The 27,147-nt window shown below is 42.2% G+C and overlaps 2 protein-coding genes across 2 annotated transcripts in view; one reads left to right on the plus strand and one right to left on the minus strand.

Annotated features, from left to right (window-relative positions):
• Positions 1-2,670: 2,670 nt before the first annotated feature.
• On the plus strand, positions 2,671-6,684 carry 42sp43 (P43 5S RNA-binding protein). Its single transcript, XM_086082800.1, has 9 exons — positions 2,671-3,128; positions 3,205-3,305; positions 4,205-4,301; positions 4,398-4,486; positions 5,407-5,480; positions 5,546-5,626; positions 5,696-5,925; positions 6,164-6,217; positions 6,305-6,684. Exons 1-9 carry the CDS (start codon positions 3,000-3,002, stop codon positions 6,560-6,562), a joined length of 1,113 nt encoding a protein of 370 aa, XP_085938926.1. The 5' UTR covers positions 2,671-2,999; the 3' UTR covers positions 6,563-6,684.
• A 13,162-nt stretch (positions 6,685-19,846) lies between these two features.
• LOC147182289 (SH3 and cysteine-rich domain-containing protein 2-like) overlaps positions 19,847-27,147 on the minus strand; it is a 28,921-nt gene continuing 21,620 nt past the window's right edge. Inside the window, exons 7-11 of the mRNA XM_086060030.1 lie at positions 27,053-27,126; positions 26,605-26,696; positions 24,151-24,202; positions 22,522-22,662; positions 19,847-21,986 (exon numbers count right to left, since the gene is read on the minus strand). Coding sequence (XP_085916156.1) covers positions 21,888-21,986; positions 22,522-22,662; positions 24,151-24,202; positions 26,605-26,696; positions 27,053-27,126 — 458 coding nt within the window. The 3' untranslated portion in view covers positions 19,847-21,887. The remainder of the gene's footprint in view (positions 21,987-22,521; positions 22,663-24,150; positions 24,203-26,604; positions 26,697-27,052; positions 27,127-27,147) is intronic.

A 27,147-nucleotide genomic window follows, 5' to 3' on the forward strand; every position in this document is an offset into this window, starting at 1 on the left:
ACTGTCTCCCCTAAAAAATAAAATAAAAACATTGCAATTTTTTTAACTCATTCACTGCCTTTGACGGCTATAGATGTCAAAAATTAATTTGAACTATTTCTATTAGTTTAGCATTTTTGCCTATTTTTGTTAACAAGAGTATGAAAACCTCAAAAAAAATATTGTACATTTAGAACAGATATAACATTTGTGATTAATTGTGAGTTAACTAGTGAAGTCATGCGATTAATTACGGGAAAAAATTACACCCCTAATTTTTAATAATCCTTTTTTTAAGAAAAAAAAAGATTATAAAAAATTAGGGGCGTCAGGCAATTATTATTTTTAATCATAATTAATCACATGACTTCACTAGTTAACTCACAATTAATCACATCTGTTCTAAATGTACATTAAATAAATACAATTCTAGGTTTTCATACTCTTGTTAACAAAAGTGGGAATTTTTTTTAACTAATAGAAATAGTTCAAATGAATTTTTGACGTCTATAGCCGTCAATGGCAGTGAATGAGTTAATAAGTAAAATAGCACACTATAAAATTTAATTATGTAAAAAAAACAAAAAAAACTAATAATAATAATAATAAACTACATGTAACTAAAACAATGTAAATAGCTACATATTGTGTACAGTACATCATGTTTTAATGTATCCAATTCAACTCAACTCATTAGGCACAATGGGCAGTATATAGCATTCTTAAACAAATAATTGTCACCACTACTTAGTGACTGAGTAATCTCCAATCATAGGGGAGCATAGTGAAGAGATTCCGAAAGTGGAAGGACTCCGGCATGTCCCCTCAACTGCACGTCTTATTGTATTGACAGTTTCCTTGCAGTAAATAATGAAATAGGTTTGTTAAAGAGGGGGAAGGTTGTATTTTTTTAACAACACTTTTTATCAGATATTTGGTATAACAAAAGTCAACATGACTTTATAATGATGTGGTAAAAAAAACAAAAAACATCTCTGGCCCCATCTTGTGCCTGTAATTATATATTACAAGGAATACAAGAAACCACCACACCTGAGGAAAAACAACCAATCAGCATGACTTACCAGGTGTCATTTGGTAAAACTGATTTGCGCTAGTAAGTGAACAACACAGTAGGTTTAGCATTGTGGTTGTAGAGAACAATATTATGTAGCTCCCATAAATAGCCTACATTATGTGTCTATTACCCTTTAAAAAATGTCAACGCTTAACCTGCGTAAACGAAGGAGTATTAATACCAAGAATAAATGAATTTTTTCTTCATTGTGGTTATAACGTTGGCGACCAATGTGTGTGTACCAACGAATAACTGTATTAAAATTGTGTTTCATACAGACAGCAATGCTCAGTTTAGATTAGTTGAATAATATGTTTAATTTTGAATCATTATTGTGCTGAATAATATACATAATAAACTGGCATAAATGTAATACAGTCCAAAAAAAGCACACAATACTGTTACATTTTTAATGTATCTACGGTATATATTTAACTACCAGCAATCAATGAGTGCATATACAACAACAACAAAATGATGTATATATATATATATATATATATTTTAGGGGTGTTAGAAAAAATCAATTCGACAATATATCGCGATATTACAGCAATTTTTTTATCGATTCGATATGCGGCCGAATCGATTTTTAAACATCCCTTTTTGTATGGGAATATTCAACAAAACGTCTTACTTAGGGTTAGGATTCACATATTAAGCATGGAAGAATGTTATATTAATGGAACATTAAGCCTTCATATTTTATTTCAGTGCTGTTCAAACATGAAACAGACTGCAACCTGAATTTTCAGATAAATAAATACATTTTCATACAAATCTTACAGTGTACATGTACAAGTTTACTGATTAGTATTTTCTAAATGTGAGTAAAAAAAAAAAAAAAATCGCAATAATCAATTTATAGATTCGCATCGGGATTAATCTGTATCAAATCGAATCGCGACCTATGAATCGTGATACGAATCGAATCGCCAGGTACTAGGCAATTCACACCCCTAATAAATATATATATATATATATATATATTACCCTTTTCATGGATACCTCTGTGGTCAACCTCATCCTCTTTAGAAAGCATGTGAAGTCTGCTGGGATATTGTAGTCTTCCATGTGACCGTACATTGCTATTAGTTCTGCATCACACTGATACTAAAAACCCACAAATATTTTTTTTAATAATTACCTCTGTTGTCTCAAACAAAGCTGAGCATTGTTACATTGATTGGATCTGACTGTCATATATGGACTGAGGACACTTAACAATCCACCAAGCTGCATGTCACATTAAAAGAACACAACACAGAAGTTAAGTTGTAAACTCTTGTAAAAGAGATCTATGTGGTTAAATAGAGGTTGAAAGTTTTCAGCAAACTTCCTGTTCAGACCTTCACATCTCTAAAATTCTACTACAGATATATCTTTGCTAAATATTGTATTTCATTACTTGCCCGTCATGAAATCAATAGAAGAAAAAAATGAATAGTACAGTACGGTACAGTACAGTACAGTACTGCAGTTCACTCACAGTGACTCCAAAACCACAGCACTCTCTGCTGTGCAAACAGTGACATCACATCTTGCAATAAGTCTACATAGAGTAAGGTGATCCTGTAGATGCCCCAGAAGGGAAGTTCAAATGTTACAATAGTACAAAGTTGAGCCAAATGCAGTCGATTGTAAAAATATAATAAAAATAATAATTATAATAATAATACATTAATTTGAATTAACCATTAATCTTTTTTTTTGTTATAAATGTCAAGTTTAAAAACGTGTTATTTATAAGTAAATACATGATACGACTTCAGTTTTAAGCAATTAGCTTCACTGGCTTCAGCCTAGCACAATGACGTCACAGAAAGAGAAAGTCGCCTGCTGCTGCCACTTAAGCAATCAATAGGCTATAAGAAAGGCTGGAAAGTTGAACACTAGTTTTATTTATGAGACAAGTGTAAAAGCTAAGATTTAAAAAGAAAATATGAGCGGCCCATGTGAAGATAAACCTGCAGCAGTGAAGCAACAGTTGAAGTGTTCTGTCGCAGCGTGTGGCGCCACTTTCTCCAAGCAGAGCAGGCTAAACCAGCACGAAGCCATTCACACCGGAGCTGTAAGAAAACCGTTTTGGACAAATCATGTAAGAAGTTGACTTGGTTTTTGTTGAATGACTAATTGAATATACTCAGCGTCCTTGGCAGTGCACAAAGAGCGGCTGCGGCGGTCGATTCACTCAGAAATCACATCTCAACCGACACATGAGGCAACATGATAGTGTTAAGCAATTCAAGTAAGTCACATTTGTTACAACTAAACTAATATATATTTGTTCAAGGTAAAAAAAAAAACGTTACTTATTTATTTAAGCTGTGGTATAGTGGACTAGCTTTAGCTTTTTATATTTTAATTGACACTTTTGTACAAGCAATCAACATTTTAAATTACAATGTCTACAACAATTACAAACAAAAAACATAGTCAACTCAACGTACAAACAAACTTTCAAGTCTGTCTGGGGTCACATGGAAAGCTTCACTTAAATGCAACATTGTTCTGCTCATATTTCTTATTTTTTAACAATGGGCAGTACATTAATATATGATTTGAGCTCGAGCAAAAGAAAAGAGACGTGGAAGAGAATTACTACGTTTAGCCTTGTGTATATGGAATTTACCCAAAAGCAATATAAGATTTACCACATGGGTAAGCAAAGAAAATTCATTTTCAAAACCAGTTACATCTCTGGGCGGTCTAGCTTTAGCTAGTTGGCCCTTGGTAAAGTCTGCTAACATCAGCGAGGGAGGAAGCTACGTCATGGCACCAGGTGCATTCTGGGATATGTAGTAATAAGATAATTGGCCTTATCTGTATGCATTGGGTCTTTTCAAGGGACAAATATAATTTATTTGAGCACATTTTTGATTACTTTTACAAGAGTGCCTAATTAGAAAATCAATTTTTATTGGAAAAAGTGTCAGGCCGGGCAGTTTAATTAAAGTTTTACAACTAAGTTGCTAGAAGACACCAATATAAAGATACTATATTTTTAAATATGAGCTCTGCTTGGTTAAGGGAATGTTAATATTTTTCTGTGGGTGACTTCAACATTATTTTGTGAATATGACTGTACAAATTACATGACTATTATAATACATATGCTAATGTCGCCTCTACCTCATCACCATATAGGTGTGAGTTTGACACCTGCACCCAGAGTTTCTTCCAGGCAGACGATCTGAAGAGGCATATGTGCTATGTCCATGGTGAGAAAGACAAGTACTTCAAGGTAATCTCCTCTAGATGGAGCCAAAGGGCCAAAATGTATACACATTTCCAAGACATCCACAGCCACTTCCTGCAAGTCAACTTCGTTTGCTTCCAGTGTACTCAGGCTGGCTGCTCCCTGACTTTCAAAAAGAGATGTCGCTTTAAGGAGCACCTGCAAGAACACGGCCTGGCCACAAAGTTCAAGTATGTTTTGAGTTCAAATGGTGGGGGAGCTCGTTAAGCTAGTCTCTCTATTAGTTAACGTTTTAACACTATTTAAGTAGCATTACTGACAATGGCGTAGCAAAATTCCCCAGGGGCCCCAAGCAAGAAGATTGGGGGGCCCCGACGGCCATTCATAGTATACATAGTGCGTAATTTTAAAATTGCACAACTCTATCTTCTTTAAACAATTACTATTAACTGTGCTTTATTCAAGTGACTTGTTTTAGTTGTTTAACTTTGGCAAGAATTTTAAGTGATCCAGAAAACAGGAAACTAAAATTACAAATTGCATGGTTGTAAAAAAAAAAAATGCCGTATTATATAAGTTTTATATATATATATACACATATACACACACACACACACACACACCTTACTATTTTAGTTTTTTTAAGGGAAAAAAAACCTCACCTGAGTTAAGGGAATGTGAGACGCTTAGTTGTCATTGCTGCCCTGCTAATGTGAAGGATATGTGGTTTGTCAAATCTGGGGGCCCCTGCTAGCTAAGGGGCCCCATACAATTGCCTGCCTTGCTTAATAGCAAGCTACGCCTCTGATTACTGACACTGGAGTCTCAGCCCACCTTTTGTATCAAAGTAGAAAATGCTCACAGCAAACCTGGTGGAAAAAAGTGGGACACCTTTTTCAAGCAGTCTAGAGGAATGGGTACACAAACGTACTGGTTTGAAAATTACATAAGGAACAGTACTTGAAAATCAATGAAGTGGCATTTTACTCTTCACTTTAACCATTTTTGTTAAAGGTGTTAATAAAGGTTGCAGGTTCTGTTTGTATCATCTGAAGTGTCATTGGGCAAGATAACACTACCACCAAATGTGACTGAAACTGCTGAAGGCCTCAACAATGAAGTCCACTAACTTATTGTTTGTCTTCCGCAGGTGTTCCAAGAAGGAATGCGGCGCCACGTTTGACTCCCGGGCTGCCCGAAAAGCCCACGAGAAGAAGCATGCAGGTTGTTTACCTTAAGTGTAGCCTCATTTGTGCGAAACACAAGTGTGATGTGACTTCTCTTTATAGGTTACCGCTGTCTGGATGTGAAATGTCAGGTGGTTGCCTCCACTTGGAGCACGCTTCAGAAGCACATGGTCAAACACCCATGTACGTAAAAATAAATACATTTACAAGAAGAAAAAATACTAAGTTTATTTTTTCTTTTTTCTTTTTAAGCGGCATTCGCATGCCAAATCTGCAAAAAGACGTTCAAGCAGGCTAACGCACTGCGGCGTCACAAGCGGGCCCATGCCACGTACAAGCCGGTGTTGGCGTGCCCCCGTGAAAGCTGCCAGGCCTACTTCTCCACCACCTTCAACCTGCAGAATCACATCCGCAAGGCGCATCTGGAGCTCCTCAAGTACAAGTGCTCCTTCCCAGACTGCCTTCGCACATTCGCCATGCGGGTATGCAACATGACGCCATATCACATCCATCCCTTTCGTGCAGCAACATGATTAGTTTAATTTCCCTGTTGTGCTTTAGAAGTGCTAGAATTATTATTTTTTCTTTTATTTGAAGATTGAAAGGAAACATTATTTCCAGGACTTTAAACCAGTACACAAAGGCTGAATTACAGTTTTTAAGTGACCACTGTATACAATCTCTGAACACTAAACATACCTCATCTGCATGCATTCACAGGAGAGCATGGTCAGACATCTGCTTCGACATGACCCCGGTGTTGTAAGACAAAAGGTAAGAAAAACTAATCGTCAAATGTTATCAACCAAAATGTTCCACAATCTTTTGCCTTAAAAAAAAAAAAAAAATGTTCTCGGACAGAATCGCCCTCGTCCCAGAAAGTCATGGCAGAAGCGCTTGGAAGGCCGTGACCTACCCCTGGTGGAGGACAACCTCAACCGGCTGTTTGCGCTGCGCGTGCACATCTCCCGCCGAGCCAAAGTGGAGGTGAACCTGGCGGGCCTGTTCAACGAGCGCAAGATCCCGCGCTACGTCGACACGGAGGTCAACCTGCGTGAACTGTTCAGCATCAAAAGGCCGCCGCCCATCCATAGTGAGGTGGCGCCACTGAAGGGCTAAGTTGAAGCCAACTTTATTTCTTTGATGGAATTTGGGTCTTTTTTTTTTATGTTGTGAATTTAATGTAGCTTATACATTGGTGTTTTAATTTGTGGTAAAATATGAGTTGTCATTAAGAATGGAACATCTCATTTGTAATGTATGAAAAAGGTATTGACCCAATAAAAATGAGTTTCAAATCGGCACTGCTTCTCCCATGCTTGGAGCCCAACACATTGAAGCTCGTTAAATGTGATGTGAATAACAAAGCGGCGCACATGACTAAGTGCTGAGTCACCAAGCATCTCACACTCCGGGGGTGGCTGACAATTGTGACAAAGTAAATTCTAAGCTGTCATTTCTGAGCTGTTGGCAACTCTTGAAGTGCTCAAAAGCATTTGGAACCAAATTGGAGTAACATTAAGTTGAATTTGGCTGACGTTTGCGCTTCATAGCCTGCGCTATGTGAAAATGAGTGGGACGTGTCAAACTAAACTACTGTACCTGCGCATGTTTTATTGTTATCTATATGGGAAGTGGTGCGAAAAGGTTATTCACTCTGAAATACTTGAAATTTAGTTATTTTTGAATTTTTTTTTATCAACTATATATAAAGCTTTGAATTATGTGGATGCTCACTATTCGTGGGCTGGCCCGGTACCAATTTTAATTTTTGTGTTCAGGAAGATGAGGTTGTCACTAATTAGGTTTACATGCAGGCAATAACCCTTTTAAATCACGAATATTGCCAATATTCTGATTTTTTAGGGCCATGTAAACAGGCGCAAAAACCCGACTGTTTTTATTCGGGTTAAAAAAATAAAACCGAAGAGCCGTGGGTTGCTCCTTTCATAACCAGAGTTCTTGCTCATATAAACGCGTTTGGGATATCTCGATCGATCGGGGCAATGTTTTTCGTTGTGCGCATGCTTGCCATTTTCTTCGTGTTTTCTTCTTTGCGTATTTGATTCGCAAGGAATCTTGGTCTATGTAGTCACGACTTGTATGCGCAGCTTCGTCCTACTTGCTAACGGAGCCTCCCTTGAATTCATTGATTTCGCCACTGCGTTTACACATTTTGTGTCTACGGCAAAAACGCAGTTTGTGCCTATATACACACACAGTAAATACATGTATATAAGTCCGTGCTTTATGGAGCCACAACACTGACAAGATTTGGTATTGAAATTATTTTTTTGTCAATGTGGAAAAAGCTGCATTGATATTGAAACAAGTATTGGCGTTGTAGAAGGTTGTATCGTAAAATAAAATTTAAAAAAACAAATTTTTTATTTACACTTTTGTAGGGTTGTGGTTGGGGGCGGGCCTTTGAGCGCGAGAAAGCCTTCCAGCTTCGCAGGAGAGGAGAGAGGTGAGTGTACCCCGTTGGCTAAAGGCAATACTCAGTTCACCAGGAACTACTAAGCCGCCTACAGTAAGCCACAAGGTTATATGTGATTCTATTTTCGTACCGACCGCCAGGTGGCGGTGCTGAAACAGCACATAAATCCCCCACGCGCATGCGTCACTCAAGAAAGAATTCATAAAAGGACATTTCCAGGGTTCCGGCTGATGTGATCCTCATGTATAAAAGGGGATCGTAGCCGGGGCCGAGTCCCTTTGACCTCCTCACGTTTGTCGCCGTCGCTGGTGGCCTGTAATGTTGATCGGGGCAGCGGGGTTCCCCGTCCCCCTTGGCTGCGACGGCTCGGTCTATTTGGACTTTTGGTATTTATGTATGGACGTTGGAGCTCCCCTTCCATCTTTACATGATCTCCGCTCCTCATCGCTGAGTGCGGCTTCAAGTTTGTAAGTAAGCTTGGTGGATGTTAGCGACTATTGACGTCTTGCCTACGGTTACTTTGACTTGTTTTGAATACAATTCGCTAGTGTTGGTACGATTATTTCGTATCCTTTTCCTAGCTTGTATTGCATCGCAACTTGTGCCCTGGCAAATATGCGGCTTCTGAATCCTATTGGTTTGGACCGTATGTCTAATGTAATGTAGAGTATTCTGTGGCTTCCCTCATTGTCTCCCCGGAGGAGGCCCTTAGAGAGGCTGTGAGATGCCCTAGCCCTCAGTGGCGCTTGATGGACAAACTGGTCACTAAGTCGTACAACGCGGCGACAGTGGTAGCACGCCTGGCCAACGCCTAGGCGCATCTCCTACTTGCTCTCTCCGCAGCTTTGAGAGACAACGAAGTAGATGAGGCTACATCGTTCTGTAACATGGCGCTGAAGGATGTATCCCTCCTTTCGAGGGAGCACTGCAGTCTTTGCTTATCCAGGCACGTCGTCAGGTATGGTTGGCTCAATCTTCCTTGCAAGAGCTCCCCCGGAAGGAACTGCGTCACCTCCCTGTGGTGCCGGGTCAAGTTTTCGGTTCGGCAGCGACAGGAGTGCTGGAACGCATAGTGCGTGCTAATGACGCAAGGCGGAAGTTTGCTAGCCTTACCAGGCCCTATGCTCCGTCAAACTCGGGGGGAGCTCCCGGCCGCCCCCCTCTGTCACGTACTGGGCAGTCTTTCGGCCTACGGGGGAATACGGGCCTCGTCATCCCACACAAGGCCATGTCACGGGCGCCGGTGGGGTTCGCCCCTCTGGTCAAGGGCCCCATGGTCAGCCCCGAGCTTCACGCACCACGGCCCATCCCTACCGGATCCCTAAATCCGGGAGGGCTGGCAATCAATTACTTTTCCTGTCACCAGCTCAACCAGTAGTTGCTGCCCTTGCTTCGGACCCATGGGTGCTTTCAACCTTGTCTCATGGGTACAGGATTCAGTTCAGACGCCGGCCCCCTCTCTCCATCCGGGTCAGAGAGACAAGGCACTAGCTCTGGATCAAGAGCTAGCGACTCTCCACGCCAAGTCCGCTATCGAAGCAGTGGATCCCTTGGCTCAGTCAGGGGGATTCTACTCCCCCCTACTTCCTCATTCCAAAAAAGACAGGCGGACTACGCCCTACTTAAGATCTGAGAGGTCTCAACCGTTACTTCAGGGTGTTTCTCTTCCGTATCTTACATCCGCCGTGTTGAGGATGATTGCTCGAGGAGAATGGTTCACGTCAATCGATCTGAAGGACGCTTACTTCCACGTCCCTATTGCTCCTCAGCACAGGAAGTTTCTCCGCTTTGCCTACACTGGCAGTTCAGAGTACTCCCATTTGAGCTGTCACTCTAAGGCGGCACTTGGACCCCTGCAGTCGAGGGGCATAAAGGTGTTCCCTTACTTGGACGACTGGCTGATATGCGCTCCGTTCAAAAATCAGACAATCCGAGACACGTCTACGCTTCTACAGCATGTGTCACGACTCGAGGTCACCCTGGAGAAGTCATCTCTTGTTCTCTCACAGCAGACTCTGTTCATCGGAATGTCGTTGGACACCACCTCCATGACTGTTCGACCGTTCCCACAGAGGGTCGATGATGTGCTACGTCTCATCTCTCTCTTCCGTGCCAATGGGATGCTGCCGTATGTCCTTTTTCTACGTCTGCTGGGCAAGTTAACGTCTCTAACGGCACTTGTGCCATTGGGCCTGCTGTTGCTGCAACCATTGCAACGGTGGCTGCTCCGCTTCCGGCTCAACCCGCTGCTGGACCGTCGGATGCGTCTCCGAGTGTCCAGTCGGTTCATGGATGCTCTCGCATCTTGGGGTTGCCGGTCTGTTCTAACATTGGGAGTCCCGTTGGGGGTGGTACCCACATGTCACAAAGTTGTCACCACCGATGCCAGCCTGAGTGGATTGGGGTGGAGTTTGGCAGCACAGGACGGCTCAAGGCCTGAAGACAGATCGTTACACATCAATGTGCTGGAGCTGCGGTCTGTGCATCTGGCCCTCATTAATTTTCTGCCCTTCGTTGCAGGGCGCCATGTCCTGGTATAATCGGACAACACCTCCCCTGTGTATCACATCAATCATCAGGGCGGGACAAGGTTCGCCCAGCTGCTACGGGCCTCACGGAGGCTTCTCAGATGGGCCGCTCCCCGTCTTGCCAGCCTGTGGGCCATGTTTCTCCCGGGCATTGTCAACCAGTCGGCTGGTTCCCTCTCCCGCCGTCGTCCGCCTCAGGGGGATTGGCGTCTCCACCCGGAGGTGGTGAGGTTCCCAACTCTACTCCTCATTCATCTGACCCTGAGTCCTTCTGGAGGGTCACACATTGTTACTGGTGGCCCCTCTTTGGCCAGCCCAGACTTGGTTCCTGCTCCTTCGCAGTCTCTGCTCCTCCGAACCGTAGATCCTGCCCAGTTGGTTGGATCTACTGTTCCAACAGCGGCGTCAGATTTGGCATCCCGATCCCCGCTGGCTCCATCTGTGTCTCTGACCGCTGAGGGTCGAGTTTTGTTGCTGACTGAGTGCTTGTCTTCTGTTCAGTATACGATCCTTAATGCCAGGGCTCCGTCCACTTGCTCACTGTATGCTTACAGGTGGAAGCTGTTTACAGTGGTGTGCAAATTGCGGGAGGGATCCTGTGACGTGCCCTATTCTCACTGTGCTGGAATTCCTCCAATCTGTTTACGATAAGGGGCGTTCCCCTTCTACGATCAAGGTCTACGTGGTGGCCATTTAGGCCTGCCATGTTGCAATGGATGGCAAGTCTGTGGGTTGCCATAGCCTAGTGGCCTCTTTCCTCAGGGGTGCCCTTCGCCCTTGTTCTAGGAATCCGCCTCGAGTCCCCACCTGGGACCTTCGTCTGGTGCTCGACGCACTGTGTAGGTCCCCTTTCGAGCCGTTGACCGAAGGGGAACTTCGCTGGCTGTCTTGTAAGACGGCGTTTCTACTTGCGTTACTATCCGCTAAGCGGGTGGGGGAGCTCCACGACCTGGCTGTTAGCCCCGAATGCCTTTGTTGGCACCCGGACGGGGCAGGACTCGCATTGTGGCCAAATGCTGCTTTTGTGCCCAAAGTTTTGTCTGGCTCTCAAGCCAACCACCCTATTCGTCTCGCTCGTTTTGCTCCGGCGTCGACGGATGGGGATGACGCTCCAGATCTTTGTTGACCCGTGAGGGTGCTCCGCTCTTATTTGGATGCTATGTCAGTTTTCCGTACATCCACCCAGGTTTTTGTGTCTTACGTTGGCCTGAATAAGGGAGCTGCTGTGTCCAAGCAACGCCTCTCCCATTGGATCGGGGAGGTGATTTGGCAGCCGTATCGGGTCTCTGGTTGTCCCCCTCCGGTGTGCAGTCACTCCACCAGGGGTGTATCTACCTCATTGGCTGTTCTGTAAGGAGTGTCATTGGAGGACGCCTGTGCAGCTGCTTCCTAGTCGTCGCCTTGCACGTTCTCCAGATTCTACAGTTTGGATGTCACCTCTCCTCATCCACTGAATGTGGTTCGTGGTCCTGCGGAGGCCCCTCTGTGAGGTACAGTTTCCCGGGTCTTCGTGACATTGCTGGTATTTGGTGTTTCGTGCTGTTTGAGCACCGCCACCTGGCGGTCGGGAGGGACGAAATAGAATGACAGTTACGTATGTAACTACGGTTCTATGAGTCCCGAACAACCGCCAGCATTGCTTGTTACTCAGAGCCCTCGTGTTGATTTGTGAGAAAAGGTTCTGAGAGACTCGGTTCCGGCTACGATCCCCTTTTATACATGAGGATCATGTCAGCTGGAACCCTGCAAATGTCCTTTAATGAATTCTTTCTCGAGTGACACATGCTGTTTCAGCACCGCCACCTGGCGGTCATTCGGGACATATAGAACCGTAGTTACATACGTAACTGTCGTTATATATGTTACTTGTGGCATTAAAACCACCATGCTTGAAATTACTTTATGCATCATGTCATCCTAATGTAGCTAACGTGCTAACTGGTTTACTACAGAAACATTACCAGTGACGCCACAAGGTTATATGTAGAAAACATAGATTTACAGGCGGTTTAGGAGATCCTGGTGAACTTGTATCCATCAGTATTGCCTTTAGCCAACACAGGCGCTCTCCTCTCTCCTTCCCTGAAAAGCTGGACGGGTTCTCGCGCTCAAAGCTCCGACCCCAACCTCACAACCACATTAAAACATTGCCAATAAGTTGAAACTGAAAACCAGAGAGTTGAAACTGAAAATCGGTGACACTCGAAAAAAAGAGTGTGTAAAAAACAACTACTGCAGATTGGAAACAGACATAATACAAAAAATATGCTTAAAGAAAATAGTGGTGGTGGTGGGGTGTATGTCTGTATTTTATTTTTTGATACAACCTTTTTCCGGTTTCCTCCCACAATCCAAAGACATGCATGTTAATTGAACACTCCAATTTGTCCATAGGTGTGAGTGTGGATGGTTGTTCGTCTCTGTGTACTCTGCGATTGGCTGGCAACCAGTTCAGGGTGTACCCCGCCTACTGCCCGAAGCCAGCTGGGATAGGCTCCAGCGCCCCCGCAACCCTGTGAGGACGCATGTTAACGTGTTACCTTGATTGTTTCAGAAACCGGAATTCTGACCTTAACCTTTTTATCCACATTTAAAGAGGCCTATCTGTTAAATTCCGAAAGTTTTTCTATTTATTTATCCCATTTGTGCCCCCCCCCCCCCCCCAAAAGCTTCTTTTTTTTTTTTTACTGCAGTGTAAAGCCAATGTTGAGTTGTGATTCATGGATACTATAAGTGCATTATCACACAAAATGAAAGTGGATTCAGTGCGGTGCATTGAGTGGAACGAGGGGAGGGAAGACTGGGCGCTTATGGGTCATCTATTCTTGAGGACAGTCTAATTTCAGCAGTGACGCTTTTATGCTTAACCTACTTCATTCGCTTTCCTACTTGCGCGTTGATGAAAGCAACGTTTGGCTGGTTTGATCCTGACCTCGACAACCCTGGACCACATCATGCCTGTGGTGGGAGTCTGGAGTAGTGATCCAAAACAATTCCCCCGCCGGCGTGCTCAGTCTACAAGGAACATCTAATCATGTCACGTTTTTTTTTGTCTTTCTTCCGCTACATGCGACAAGCGGCGTTTAGGCTATAAGCAGTCGCCATGGCAACCAAAGTCTAGCTTTTCAGCGGAGGGTCATTGACTCTTTTGCTAGATGGATGCTTTTAAGCGCCCTTTGTGAGGGACAGTGGTGAGTTGATGGTGATGATGACGGTGGATGTAACAGTCGCAATCAACCAGAGTGGATTTTGTTTCAGGCTGAAGTTTGTCAAAGAGGCCCCGCAGACGATAACAAGCACAAAAGTCCCATTCATGAAAATATTATCTGCTTCCCACGCTGGTGTTAAAAGTATGCAACGTACAGGTACACTGTAATTTGTGTTGAAATCATTATTGCTAGCATGTCCATGGTGCTTCATTGTGTTAGCATTAAGCTAGTGGACTTTTGTAAGTTGTGGTTTGATTAAATATAGTCTAGAACTCTTTTGTCCCTACCTCAACTGAGAATGGCAATAAACAGCTTAAATCATGCATTGGCCTCTTTTTTTTTTTTTTTTTTAAAGAATTGTTAACTATCTGATTCTTGTGAATTTCGCTGCCTCCATTTAGCGCTCGTAACCCAAATTTCCGCTTGCAACTCGGGGCAAAAAGTTGAATTAGTAGTTTGACAGTGGCACAAGATTGTTAAAACTTCTTCTAGACTCTGATCAATAAATTTTGTTTGTCTGTGTACCTAAATGGCCCGCAGACCGGTACTGGTATTTGGCAATGTATGCTAGTAGTTGACAGTCACTTTCTGAGAAAACTCCCTTTATCTGCATTTTATAAAATATATACAGGTAGTTTGTTTCTCAATACTTATAGTGCTTTATTGAGATTTTTGTTCCTGCCAACCCTCTGTCCCAAGTTGCCAAAGAAACCAGGCATCAGTCATCAGTGACCGTATACCAACCCTTTTTGCAGACTTTTGGGGCAAAACATGACAATGGATGATAATTCTGCCTAGCAACATGCAGCCATGACATTAACAGCCTAGTAAGAGCAACGTTGTGTTGTGTTTTTCCTATGGACTTCTGAAAAGTAATGTAACGGGCATGCCAGGCCAATAGTTGGCAAAATCATTTTCATTCAGCCTTTCTGTAAGTTGCCAAGGAAACAATAGTGAGTATGGCGGCCATTTGCAAATTCTTTTCGTGGGCTTTGTAGCAAAACTTCTGGGGTCTTCGCGCTGTTTTGCTACCCCCGCCCCCCTCCTTTGTTCTGTCAAGCCATCATCTTTGTTGGTATTCCATCGGAAGCCGGGCTGTTTGTCAAACGACCGCCATCATTAAATACTGTCACACCAGCCGTACATCAAACATAAGAAATTCACAGCTTCTCCATGCACACGGGTGCTTCCTTTGTCTGCCTCCAAATAGGAATCCATAAATCAGGTGTAGGCTTATTTGAGTGCATATCTCGGTGACTGTTGGATTGCGCTTTAGAGGAGGCGTCCACGCAGGGGCGTATTTAACCTTATTGTTTACTATTTCACATGTTTAAATACAATATGGCTAAGTCAAGTCAACATTTTCTCTACAATAATATTTCTATGCCTAAGTCTAAATACATTATTCTGATTAATGTTGCATTTGTGGACTGTGAATTAAGCAGCAAAATCCACCCGGTTTTCTCAGGTGGGGTGAAGGGGGGGGGTAATTTTGCCTTGTACTGTCTGTCACTTGCTGTCAATTGAAAATGACATCACAGTGCCTTAGGGCTCAGCTTACAAATGTCACGGCTCACCTGTTTTCTGGGTTTGGTAATGTGATGTCTGCAGGCACTGTGATGTCATATGTGGTCAACAGCAAGTTTCAAAATGGCCGGCCGGAGTTAAGAATTAAACTAATTGCTTTGTTAAGCATGCATATTTTAATACAAATTTCATTAAATAATTTTTATGAGCGGTTTGGGGGCCCCCCAAGGATTCTTGGGGCCCTGGGAAAATGCTTGTAGTTGCCTAAATATAGGTCCACAGATGCGTCCATGTGGCCCCAATTTCACCGCCTCATCTATCAAAGCATGATAGAGCGTCATCTAAAAAGAAAAAAGAAAAAAAATCACCACCTCACGCCAGCGCTATTTTACCAATTATAATAATTTATCAACAGTGCCAAGCAGCGAAACCCTGATTAAAAGCATGTTATCTCACATGGTTCTTTTTGCGTCTCAATTAAGACTTAAGAGGCGTTTTAATAAAATGCGTTTAATAAAATGTGAAAGGAGCCTGGAGGAATCCTGCTAGCACGGAATATGCAAACATCTCCCTGAGGCGCTCCTCCACAATGTCATTTTCATCCAAACCCATCCGGAAGGAGCAGGTAGAAACTCATCTGGATTTTGTTTTTTGTTTTAAAATGATGTACATGATTTAACGACGATGGGTGTTTTACTTAAATAAGTAGAAGCCAAGCCAATCAACAAGTGCATGTTGTATTTGACACTGGAAAGACAAATCATCTGAATGTAAACAAACAAAAAACATGGCTGCCAACCATGCTAAACTAGTAATTGTTTTTGTTGACTATGAGCAATTCAATGTTCAAGTAAATGGGGATGTACAGCATCCAATATACAGTTGTGGTGTTCTCAACCTTCCGAATCACCGTGATCACATGATGACAATGTACTTATGATCGGATTGGCAAAAGGAATATTCCGCCCTGTGAATCCAAATGAAACTCCCTTCTGATTAGGCCCGTTTCTTGTGATTGAGGCGTTTATACAGAGAATTTTCATTTGGTTTGGGCTTCTAGCCCAATTCCAATCAGAATACAAGGCTCCATGTCAACACGGCCAATGCTAGTGATACTGCTAAATCCGTATAAAATGAAAAAGGAAATGTGAATTGATGGGACATCTGGGTGCCAAATTAGTTGGAGTTGAGTATCCTTTAGAAAAAAACGTTTAGGAAAAAAAGTGGCTCTTTACCACCAGTTTGTGGCATGTAAATGGGATGTAGATATTCGATATTCGCCACTCCTGTCGGAATACAATGGAAAAGACTAGTCATCGGTATTTCCATCACCACTGTGATCCAGATTAGCCCTTAAATTTGTACGTCATCCTGCCAACAAAACAAGTCATAATTTGAGGGAATTCATTTATATCAATAACAAAGAATGGGTCCCGACCGTCCCATAAACACAACATGACGTCACACCGACTGCCAAGCAGACAAACAAGAGTCACTAGCGCACACGCTAATTCAATTGTTTCTCATTACTGACCATCAGAAAGATATAGAAGTGAGGGCATTGCGTGTGTGTGCGTGTGTACTCATGCTGCAGAGCCACAAAGTCAAGTGAATTACTCACTCAAGACCAGAAAATTCTTCCTCTCGTTTAGGCCAAGATGAAGTCGTGCTTGTCGTCTAAAACAGCCACTTATGAAGTCTTCTCTTCCAATGTGGACCAGTGTGAATGATGACAAAAGCTGTGTGTGTGCGCGTGCGCGTGCGAGACAGACAGGGTCGGAGTTGAGATTAATCACATGGAGAACAAATGTAGGGCAACCACTGACTCAGACTCATTAGGTGTTATTCTACCTGTAATTAGTGCCACAGGGAAATGTACCCCCCCCCCCCCCCCCCCCACACTCTATAAACAGGGGCTAGCAAGCTAATGCTAATTGGATATATGGAATCTGAATTGGGAGATTCATGCTCCATTTTTAAAAATAAAGAACTTTTTTTTTGGGGGGGGGGGTGTATTTGAACAAATGTAATATAACAGACCTATATGTTAAGAGAAAATGTAAACATGCATCTGATTTATATAGCGCTTTTCTAGAGTCTAGACCAGAGGTGGGCAAGCTCGGTCCTCCTCGATACATCAGCTTGTGTTGGAGAAGGGCAACATGCAAAACCTGCAGGACTTCGGCCCTTAATGCCTACCTTTGGTCTCGACACTGTACAGTGGATGCATTATTCATGCACTCACACATTCACAATCTGGTGGCGGCAAACTACTTTAGTAGCCACAGCTGCCCTGGGGCAGGCTGACGGTGTTATGAATTCCGGAAACGCCGGATAGTAGATCCCACAAACGGAGATACACAGAGAGGGGAGTTGACAAATGTATTTGTACACAGCGGAAAATTACAACAAAAAATGCTGGACGAAGCCAGGAGAAAAACTGTTAATTAAAGTCGCCTGCCGACGCGGCAAGGAAATAAAAAAAAAAAAAATACACCCGAAGGCTATAAAAACGCACAACGCAAATAAGCAAAACGCAGTCAGGCAAAAAGCAGAGGAGACAAAACATAAAACTACGGATCAAAAAAGGACTCACGTAATGGCTGGAAACAAGGAAGGCAACGAGAAACATGAACTTGGAAGCACGAAGTCAGAATAAAGAGCTTGGACGTAGCAAGTTCAATAGGGAGTGTCGGCAGTTCCAGTCCTTATAAAGCGTTGATCGTGAATGTGGAACAGGTGCGGCGCAGGAGGACACGCCCCTCTACTTAATCAGCGACTGAAAGAAGAAAAAAAACACCGCACTGAAAGCACAGCCATGACAAACAGAAGCATAGCTGCCAGTGTGCGCCTACGGCCCCTCCGACCGCCTCCAAACATTCGCACCTTTCAGACACCAGTGTGAGTAGCACTGCCCAAGGACACAACGACAAATGACTTGGGGAGAGCGGGTACGAACAGCCAACCTTCCCGTTGCTGGATGACCGGCTCTACCTCCTGAGCCACAGCCGCCACAAAAGTGGTGATATAAGAAAAAAAGAAGTAGCACTGTATTATTTTTTTCGAGTCATGAAATATGAACATTTGGAGATAAAGAGGAAGATGAAAAAGTGAAAAAAAAGTGATATGCTCAACATAAAGTAATAGAAATAAAAAGCCATTCATTTTCGTTTTTATTTTAAGAAAATTAGTCAAAAATAAAGTTTCTTTTTTTGGGGGGGGGGGATGACAAGAATAAAGTTGTAAGTTTGCATGGGGGACACAAAGGAAGGCTATAGACAACAGACTGTATATTGTGTGTGTGTGTGTGTGTGTGTGCGCTTTTGTCTTTGCTACATTGTGAGGCCCATACATGCGTGTTTTCCCAGGTTTAACTACCATTGTGGGGACCAACTTGAAATTGTGAGTACATTTTGCTGGGCCCCACAAGTTTAGACCTCTTTTTGAGGGTCAAGACTTGGTTTTGGAGTTTAGGTTTCAATTGGGTTAGGGTTGAAGTTAGGGTAAGGAATAGGGGCTAGGAAATGCATCAAGTCAATGACATGTCCCCACAATGTTACAAAGACAAGTGTGTGTGTGTGTGTGTGTGTGTGTGTGTGTGTGTGTGTGCGTGTGAGTAAACTGTGATTACCTGAACCACAATTCTTTTTCTCCGCTCTATTTTTGCATCTAAATTTCCTCGCCAGCTGCATTTTGTGACGTTGGCAATTGTTTCTGGCTGATCAAAAAGAACATTGCCGGCAGCATTTGTGTGTGTGCGTGTGTTGTTGTTTTTTACGAAATAAGGACAACACTGTCAGCTTGTTTTTACATGGTATGAATTGATGTCACTTCCGTTTTCTGCAAATGGAAACTAGAATTTTGCGATTGGCTGGCAACCAGTTGAGGGTGTAACTCAATTCTCGCCCAAACTCCTGACCTGACCATATGCAGTATAGAAAATGGATGTATGGATGGAAAGTAGAATAACACTCAGTGGCAACAAAAGTCATCATTGTACAACATAATTAAAGTGATGCACAGAATTTGTATTTATTTATTTCATTTAAAAAAAGAAAAGACAACCATGCATGACATATCGTAGCTCAATTTTAGAAAGAGCGTCTCAATGTCAGAATGCGTATTTTATTTGAACTTGTGGCACAGCAATGATTGCACTTAATGTGCCGCATGCAAATGCAAGGCCTTGGACACGTTTCGACTGCAGCAAGCAGGAAGCTGCGAGCGTACGACGTACTGGAGTGCTAAAGTGCTGCCAGCGATGATTGACAGAAAATTTACAAGAGCGCAATTATGTGGAAAGTAAAAGCACTGCAACACCAAACCATTTCGGACTTTTAACTTCAAGTCAGTCCTGCACGCAGTGTTAACTTTGAAGATGAAAACAACTTTATGGCAAGATAAAAATAATAGTATGGCGCTAACCTTTATGATGCCTTTATTATGCGATACCCACCCAGCAATGTTCCACCAGTTGGGTGTCGAGAGAGGGTGAGCAGGAAATGGAACTTGGATGAACTCCAGGGTTTTGCTTCTTCTTAGGGACGTCTTTTCGCAAAGTAACGATAGCCGTGAAAAAGGAAATGACATTTAGAATAGCGTCACAAATCATTATTTTTAATTTGCTTATAGTAAAAAGATAATGACAATATTAATTTTTTGTCCTTCCGGGACCAACTTTAAAGAGACGGGACAAAAATTCCAAAAGACATTTTATTGAGAGATGTGGAGAACAAATGACAAAACATTGGTGTTTAGAAAGCTACAGTGTTGTTAACACATGTGGACTAAATCCAGTTGTGTTCATGTCTTCACAGTACAATGGAATAAAACAATCAACATGTAAAAGTTGGAAGAAGCTAGCTAAGCTATACGCTTAAGATGAAAGGATGTCGGCTTTGACTCTGCGGCGGCCCCACGCAGTGGACGGAAGCGAGGTGTCCTTTACCGGGGACCGGCCTCGTTCCCGCATGAAAGCCAGACGACAGGAAGCCGAGCGGGAGGTGACTTTGGATCGGTGGTGACTCACGGGGTCCGCGCGCACGCACGCCGTCTGACCGTAACACACACACAGGACGTTCTTCCTCACTCGTTTGCTTCAGCTCATACTCAAATGTCTGCGCGCCCGAACATTCTTTGCATGGAAATGAGAATAAAATTGCTTTTCACCTGAACAACTTCCTCGCAGGTCTATCTTTACCTCCCCCTTTTAATTGGATTATTTTTTTTTAATTGGCTTCATTAGACATCAGATTAATTATGTGTTGTGTCCTAACTGAGCAGCAGCATAGAGCGCACCAGGCAAGATTTCGGCCTCTGTTGGTCTAATGAAAAAAAGAAAGAAAAAGACTATAATGGAATACAAAATAAATTGACAGTATTACTAGAATAATAAAAGCTGCACAAATCTAAGGAACGGTCCCTCGTGCCCCCTTTTTCTTTTCATGGTGAATCATCAAAATGATCGTCAAGGTTTGATGTTGAACAGCAATAAAAGCTTTGCAATTTAGCGTCGCCCATCTGTCGAGAAAAGTGGTTCAAAATGCAACCTTTCCATGTAGCACCTTCATGACTAACATTAAGTTGCAGTAGTGTAGTAGGCCTAGATGTTCATCGAAAACAAGACTGTTATTGAACTGCAACAATATGCACCGATTGAACATTAACATTGTGCTTCAATGTAGGTAGACAAAAACTGTTCTTCAATAATAATTTAAATGTACATTAAATAATCAATGTTGTTACGAAATAAGGTTTTAAAATAATTCTTTTTTTTAACAAAATGATATAAATAAGTTAAATACAGGTGAACTGTACTTCAGCAGCAATTATTTTGCCTACCACCAGAGGGAGCACCTGGTATGAGTACCACACTTTGAGAATCACAAGCCAGGATCAATGTGTGCTACCATTGTGGTACGTGGGCTCACTTTATGTTAACGAATGACTAGCTAAGTACAGATCACTTGTATTCAACTTTTACGTTCAGTACATTTTGATTTTATGCTTATGTTTTTAAAGGTCCCATTTATCACAATTTTAATGTTTGATTTGATCAGGTTTGCAAGATAATCTGAAATGGAAATGCGCAGGATGGTTTTTCTTCAATATTCAGGTTAGTCAAAAGCCTCAATTCTCATTAATATTCAATATGTAAATAAGCCTTGCTCTGATTGGATTGCTGTTCTCCTTCATTTGATTTGCAGAACGATTGCTTGTGTACTCACTTCCTTCAAACAACACGTTACACTCTTCGGATGGAACAAAAAAATCATTTGCTGTGTTACATCTGTATTATTTTGTTCATTTAATAATCCGATCCACCTTTCATTTATTTTATTCTTTTTTTTTTTACACACTTCTAATGGTTCTGTTGTGTTTACACAAAAGAAAAGCATTTACTGCATCCAATTAGAACTGAATAGTGCCCTTAAGACAACAATTGTGTGTGTGTGTGTGTGCGTGTGATTTTGCCAACTGAGGGGAACTGTAACCAACCCCCCAACTTCCGTTCAGCCTCCCATAATCCTGTGCGCACCACATTTCAGCCTTCTCCATCTTAGACATTTTCTTTCATGTGGGAGATGAAACACGGCAAAGCCAGAAGGAGGCGTGTCGCCCAAATGTAAACAAACGAGAGTCCATTTTGTTATGCGTTAAGATGTACAGTGATGAGACTTGTTTTGTCATGGTCCACAAGAAAAAAAAGACGGGAGGGGTGACGTCAACGTCGACGAAGCTTAGATCTCTTCGATGGAGTGTGCGGGCACCAGGCCTCGCTTCTTGCCGCTGCTCAGCTTCACCAAGATGTCGCCGTCCTCACGCTTGCCCACGCAGATCTGACAAAAGACAATCTATTAGGAGCACCTCACGACTCAAAGGCCCAGTCCAGAGCCATATATAGAGAGAGTTTAGCCAACTCGGCTTCAGCGGGGTAACAAGATGGCGTCCGCATGTCATGTGACCAGCAGTTGCCCAATCACGCTGTGGTCAACTGCTGGTCCCATGATATATGGACGCCATCTTGTTACCCTGCAGAGTTGGCCAAACTCTCTCTATATACGGCTCTGGCCCAGTCTCAATACCCACACTACGCTCATGAAGCGTTGGAGAATCTTTTTTTTTTCATTTTTAAAATTCCATTCCAAAAAAGAAAATTTCAGACCGACTAGTTTTAAAACTGCAAACTTTAAAGAGCTGACAATATAGTAACAGAATAGAATGTTTTTATTGTTATTTGTCATCTGTGTGAGTGTGTGTGCGGGTGCAGCTCAGGACAGTGGTTGAGAATGTCGTCACTCGGTTGCCGTGGTTACAATGACACAAGGGGGGCTCGTAAAACACAACATAAAGTGGAGCTTGCGGGGTGGCTACCTGCGCCTCTTTGACCACCATGTGTCCTCTCTCCCAGCTACCAGCAGATGTTGCCTGGATGACGCGCCACACTCTCTCGCCGGGACGCACCCGCTGCACAAAGTTGGCCGGGAAAAAGCCCACCTTGTCACCGCTCTTGCCCTGGGGGAGGTCGAAAACAACAGAATTAAGTTATGAGTTATTCAATACTGCTGAGGAAAAAATGACTTTTTATTCGTGCGACATGTCGACATTGCCAACTGCTTCAAGGTGGACATCCAACTGTTGGTGTATTTTTATAAACATTCTGCCCATTTAAAAACAAATATTTTATCATTCCTGACTGCATGATACACCAATATACATAAAGGGGATCAGGGATGGACAACTGATGTTCCTTTTAAGTTTAGAATAACTTACTTTAACCTCCGGCAGAACCCAGGAAGGTTTTTTTCCCGCTTTTGGTCAAATAAATCCGGGTCATGTCTGTTGTACTACTAGCTAGCATGCGCTAAGCTAACCTAGGTTGGTTTGTCTCTTCAGTCCAGTGTTCAAGTTTAAAAACTCCCTTGGTGCTAGGACACCGTCAGATGCCAACAGTGAGTAACTGCAAACACGTTGATACACTGCCTAGATGGGCTTTATTGACTTTATGCTAACAGCTTAATGTAATGCTCATTAGCCAGCTAAACATTCCCATACATGAAAAAACACTTCTAAGTGTCGGCCTTTGTAGTTGCCACTCAAACATTTCTGTGACTAGTGACATTAGCACACATGACAATACGCTATGATTCATTCTCACTCAAATCCAAATTGTAATTTAAGCAAAATGTATCTGCCAAGCTAGCTTGGAGACGCTAACAGCCATCACAGATTACAACTGAAGTCACCAGTACAACAATCTCAAAGGTCCGCAAACAATAGAGACAGCCCCAAAAATAGATGCCACTCAAAAAAAGCACAATGTTTGTCATGGTTTATTAAAACAAATTTGGTTACGCAAACAAAGCAAAATTACGGGATTAAGTATCAAAAACATCTGTCGTCACATCTGTTGATCGTACATGTTATTGTAGACTTTACGAAGGCATTGTACTTTAATGATCACCTAATAGGGAATCACAAAATCTGAAAAATGGATATTAGACAGATTATTTGTATTTCCTTTTGTTAATAATGAGTTTTTTTTTATTTGTTTGTGTGCATATGTCTGTTGGTGGCCGACTGGAAAAACCAGTGGCGATAATCACTCCCGGCAAACTGAAATTGTTTCCAAATACATTTGCATAAACAGCTGAAACATTCCGTGCATCCATATTTCACACAGTATCTTTTTTTCATCACATTTTTCACAGCTCGTGAGGGCGGAGTTCAGTGTACATCATGTGCACGTGCGAACAACAATCAGAGCTGATTGAAAATGCAGTTGCTTGCGTGCGTCTTGGATGTGCACACACTTACACATTAGAATCACACTTGTTTTTGTTTTTTTCAACACTCTTTTTAGACTAATCTTCTGGGGAAATGACTCCATTTGTGTCAGAGCAGGTGCGCTTGATTTAAACACCTGCTATCATATACCAGGCACGAACACACCCACACACCCACACACTCCTACACACACGAAAATGATGTCTCATCACCCACCTTCCACCACTCTTCGTTGGAATCGTCTGTGACTTGCACCCGATCACCAGGGCTGGAAACGATAAGGCAAAAGAAGGATAATGAGGACAGGAGAGACACGAATGAAAAGTGGGATTTGTGATAGGCACATAAAAGTAGGACAAAAAAGTCAAGTGCAAAAAAAAAGAAGAAAGTTCTTAGCTTCGACAAAGGAGGCTGAAATACCCATGAGATTTAGCACAAAAAGTGAAGCACTAAATAATAGAAAACTGATACTGATACCTGAATAAGCTTAAAAGGACATACAGTGAACCCCTGTTAAATGTTAAATGCATTCCAAAACCACCTGCCAGTAGAAAATCCACAATGAATATATATATATATATTTTTTTTTTAAGGTTTCACCCTCCCACAATCTAAACATTTAAACTTATTTCAACACATTTTCAAACATATTTTAAACACCACAATTGCAAGCATAAAATGCGCAGTGTATCTTTAAGAAGCGGGGCCTAGTCGGATGCTGTGTGATGTCACCCAGTCTGTGTGTGAGTGTTTGGGTGTGTACAGTGGCCGACAGCAGATTCTGCATGAGTTTGTTTGTGTTTGCAAGAGTGTTAATAGATTTATTCTCAAGCTATTTAAGGATTTCAGCTGGTCAAAATTGCGTAAAAGTAACAGACCACGCGGGGGCACACCAATAATATAAATTTTGGAAATATATGAAATTGACCATATTTGAACATATATTGAACCACCTAATATTACTGCATCTAACTGGGCAGTGGTGACCACCTTCTTCCTTTATAAACACAAAAAAGCAAAACAAGACAAAAACCTGCAATTTTTTCGACACATAAATTTACGTTAAAAAAAAAAAGGAAGAGAAATTCAAAGAAAAGTGAAGTGAATATTTTTCTGTAATTCATGATACTGGAGGTATCAGAAATGATGAAAGCTCGTCAAAGACATACAGCATGATTAACACAATAGGGGAACTGCTTTTTAAATGTGGAAAAAAAGTAAAATGTCTCCTCCCCTGTCCTTTTGCAGTGAGTGCTGTGTGAAATGTGTTTTTGCAGTGAGTGCTGTGTGAAATGTGTTTTTGCAGCTCGCTCTAGTGGGGCTTCAAAGCGGCTTACACGGAAGGCTGCAGCTGACCTGTTCTGCATGCCAATGAAACACCGCCACTTACTACAGTGGTACCTCATCTTACAAGTTTTCCGAGGTACGAGCCATCACTAGGAGGATTTTTTCCCCCCTTCAGTTGTGAGTGCTTGGATGGTAGCAGCAAACTTAATAAGCAGCAGATCGTGAAATATTCTTCAAAAAAGAGGCTTCAAATAAACTATGCTTACTGCCTCTCTCACTTGAGTTTAAAATAAAAGACAGTTACACTTTGTGTATTGAACCAAACCACATAAACAGTAACTTTGGCTTGAGAAAGTCCGCTAGCTTAATGCTATCACGTAATTGGAAACAGCATAGACAAGGCTAACGGAAAAGCACCAGTATATCTGTAGTTATAAGCCTTTAAAGAACTTAAATTTCAACACAAACGATAGTAGCACATGAAGACAACATATAACAATATTCAAAGACATTCTTTATCTTCTGTGAAAAACTGCTGGTCTTCATCTGTTTCACTTTGTGTAGTAAGTGTATGTCTGTATTATACTACCCCCTGGTGGCCACAGTTGAACGAGCAGCATAATGAATTAAAGCGTGAAATCACTGTGCACAAACTGTTTCATTCTTAACTTTTCAGGTGCAACCGAGCAACAATTGACAACAAATCGATAATCATTTTGATAATCGATTCATCATTTTGAGACCTTGTTTAACTTAGAATTTGAGCCTCTAAACAGTAAATATTCTCCAATGTCTGTAGTCTACCAGGAAAGCAGATTAATTATTTTAGTGCTGAATCCAAATTAAACAGTCCATTCGAAATAACATTTTTGAATCCTGGGATGGAAATTAAAACACGTTTAAAAAAAAAACTCAAATTCATCGATTAAGTGACAAAATAATTGACTGATTCATCAATTATTAAAATAATCATTATTTGCAGCCCTAGAATCAAGTTAAGCATCAATCTTATACTCACTAGCGTCCTTCCGTGTTAAGTTAGTGCCATTAATCATCAAAGACACACAGTCAATAGTCAATCATCAATTCCACGCACGCCTCATTTTACAACACCGTCCTTCCTTTTTCCTTCCTTATCGTTCGCCTTGCTTTGAAAATTGGACTAAACTCTCCGCCCATTTCATCCAGCCTAACAATTTAAACACAGCGAACGCCCCCACACCTCAATATCTTTCAACGACTTCCATCCACTACGTGGGCACGCTGACGAGTTTGGAGTGCATAATTAGTCGTCCTCGGAGGGGCTGAACGTGTCCGCTGAGGACGCCATGATGAAGTAGGAGGGACATTTGAATCAAAACAATAGGATGCGTGTTGACTCACTGAAGTTCCAGGTCATTGAGTTCCTGAGGCAGAAAGCTGTAGAGCGCCACGTAAGTGTGCATGGAGTGCACCTCGATGCGTTTGGGGGGCACCTGGAAAGCGGAAGCAGGAAGTGAGCTGATACACACACATTAAAAGAGTGTGCACACCAGTCGATAAAAAAGTTTTTCAGTGGGCAACAAAATGTATATTAATGGGAAATTCAGCAGACACATTTCATCCATTTCTGCCAACCCTCCCCCCAATTTTTTCCCCACAAAAAACATGGGGTGGGTCCCCTAAAAAAAAACACACACACACACACAAAAAGTAAATTTAAAAAAAAGGGAAAAAAAGAAAAATATTTATTTTTAAAATAATTTTTAAAAAATGCAAAACAAATCGACACGCGAATATGCTTTCCCACCCATCAACTATGATTGCCTCACATACACACACGTGCACACACCTCAGCAGGCGTCTCAGCTTGACTGCCACTCTCGTCCTCATCCTTCTCCATCTCAGTGTCAGCGGCAACAGAGTCTGGAATGGAAAACGTGTGAA

This window comes from Leptonotus elevatus, chromosome 1 (assembly GCF_054856555.1).
Source record: "Leptonotus elevatus isolate MCC_2025b chromosome 1, RoL_Lele_1.0, whole genome shotgun sequence".
Classification (NCBI taxonomy): Eukaryota; Metazoa; Chordata; class Actinopteri; order Syngnathiformes; family Syngnathidae; genus Leptonotus; species Leptonotus elevatus.